The 520-nt window shown below is 60.4% G+C and overlaps 1 protein-coding gene across 1 annotated transcript in view; it reads left to right on the plus strand.

The window, feature by feature from the left end:
* The window catches only part of TRIM7 (tripartite motif containing 7), a gene marked incomplete at its 5' end in the record, with an annotated part of 5,906 nt that extends 5,713 nt beyond the window's left edge, over nucleotides 1–193 (plus strand). The window contains one exon of the mRNA XM_010145556.1: nucleotides 1–193. This exon is cut by the window's left edge and continues 15 nt beyond it. Within this exon, the coding sequence (XP_010143858.1) occupies nucleotides 1–193 (193 nt within the window).
* Between the last annotated feature and the right edge of the window lie 327 nt (nucleotides 194–520).

Raw genomic sequence — 520 nt, forward strand, 5'->3', positions numbered from 1 at the left:
GCGCACACCCCTGTGCCTCAGCCAGAAGCTCAGCAAGGTCAGGGTCTACCTGGACTACGAGGGGGAAGAAGTTTCCTTCTACGACGCCGACAACATGCAGCACATCTTCACCTTCAACGTGGCCTTCCAGGAGAAGGTCTTTCCACTCTTCTCCGTCTGCTCCACCGTCACCTACATCAAACTCTGCCCCTGAGGCTTCTCAGGGGCTTTGATGAGGACCTGCCTCCATGGTCCTCACCGGGTGGTGGCACCGGAGATGCTCGAACCAACCGTGGAGCCTGTTGGTGCCCGGGCGGGCAGGGGGCTGGTAGATGATCCGGGAGGGCAGGGACAAAGATCTCCAGGAGGTTCTTCAGGCCAGTTGGACAACTCTGGAAACCATCAGAGCCCCCAGGAGGTGGCGGCCACCACCTTGAACCCACCCCAGAACCTCGGTGGGGAGGAGGAAACAGCCGGTGGGTGGTTTGTGGCTCTGGGTCGGGGTTTTCTTCCCTCATGTGGGTCTAGGGGTCCGTGTTAG

The sequence above is a fragment of the Buceros rhinoceros genome, unplaced genomic scaffold, assembly GCF_000710305.1.
Source record: "Buceros rhinoceros silvestris isolate BGI_N320 unplaced genomic scaffold, ASM71030v1 scaffold37221, whole genome shotgun sequence".
In the NCBI taxonomy this organism is placed as follows: domain Eukaryota; kingdom Metazoa; phylum Chordata; class Aves; order Bucerotiformes; family Bucerotidae; genus Buceros; species Buceros rhinoceros.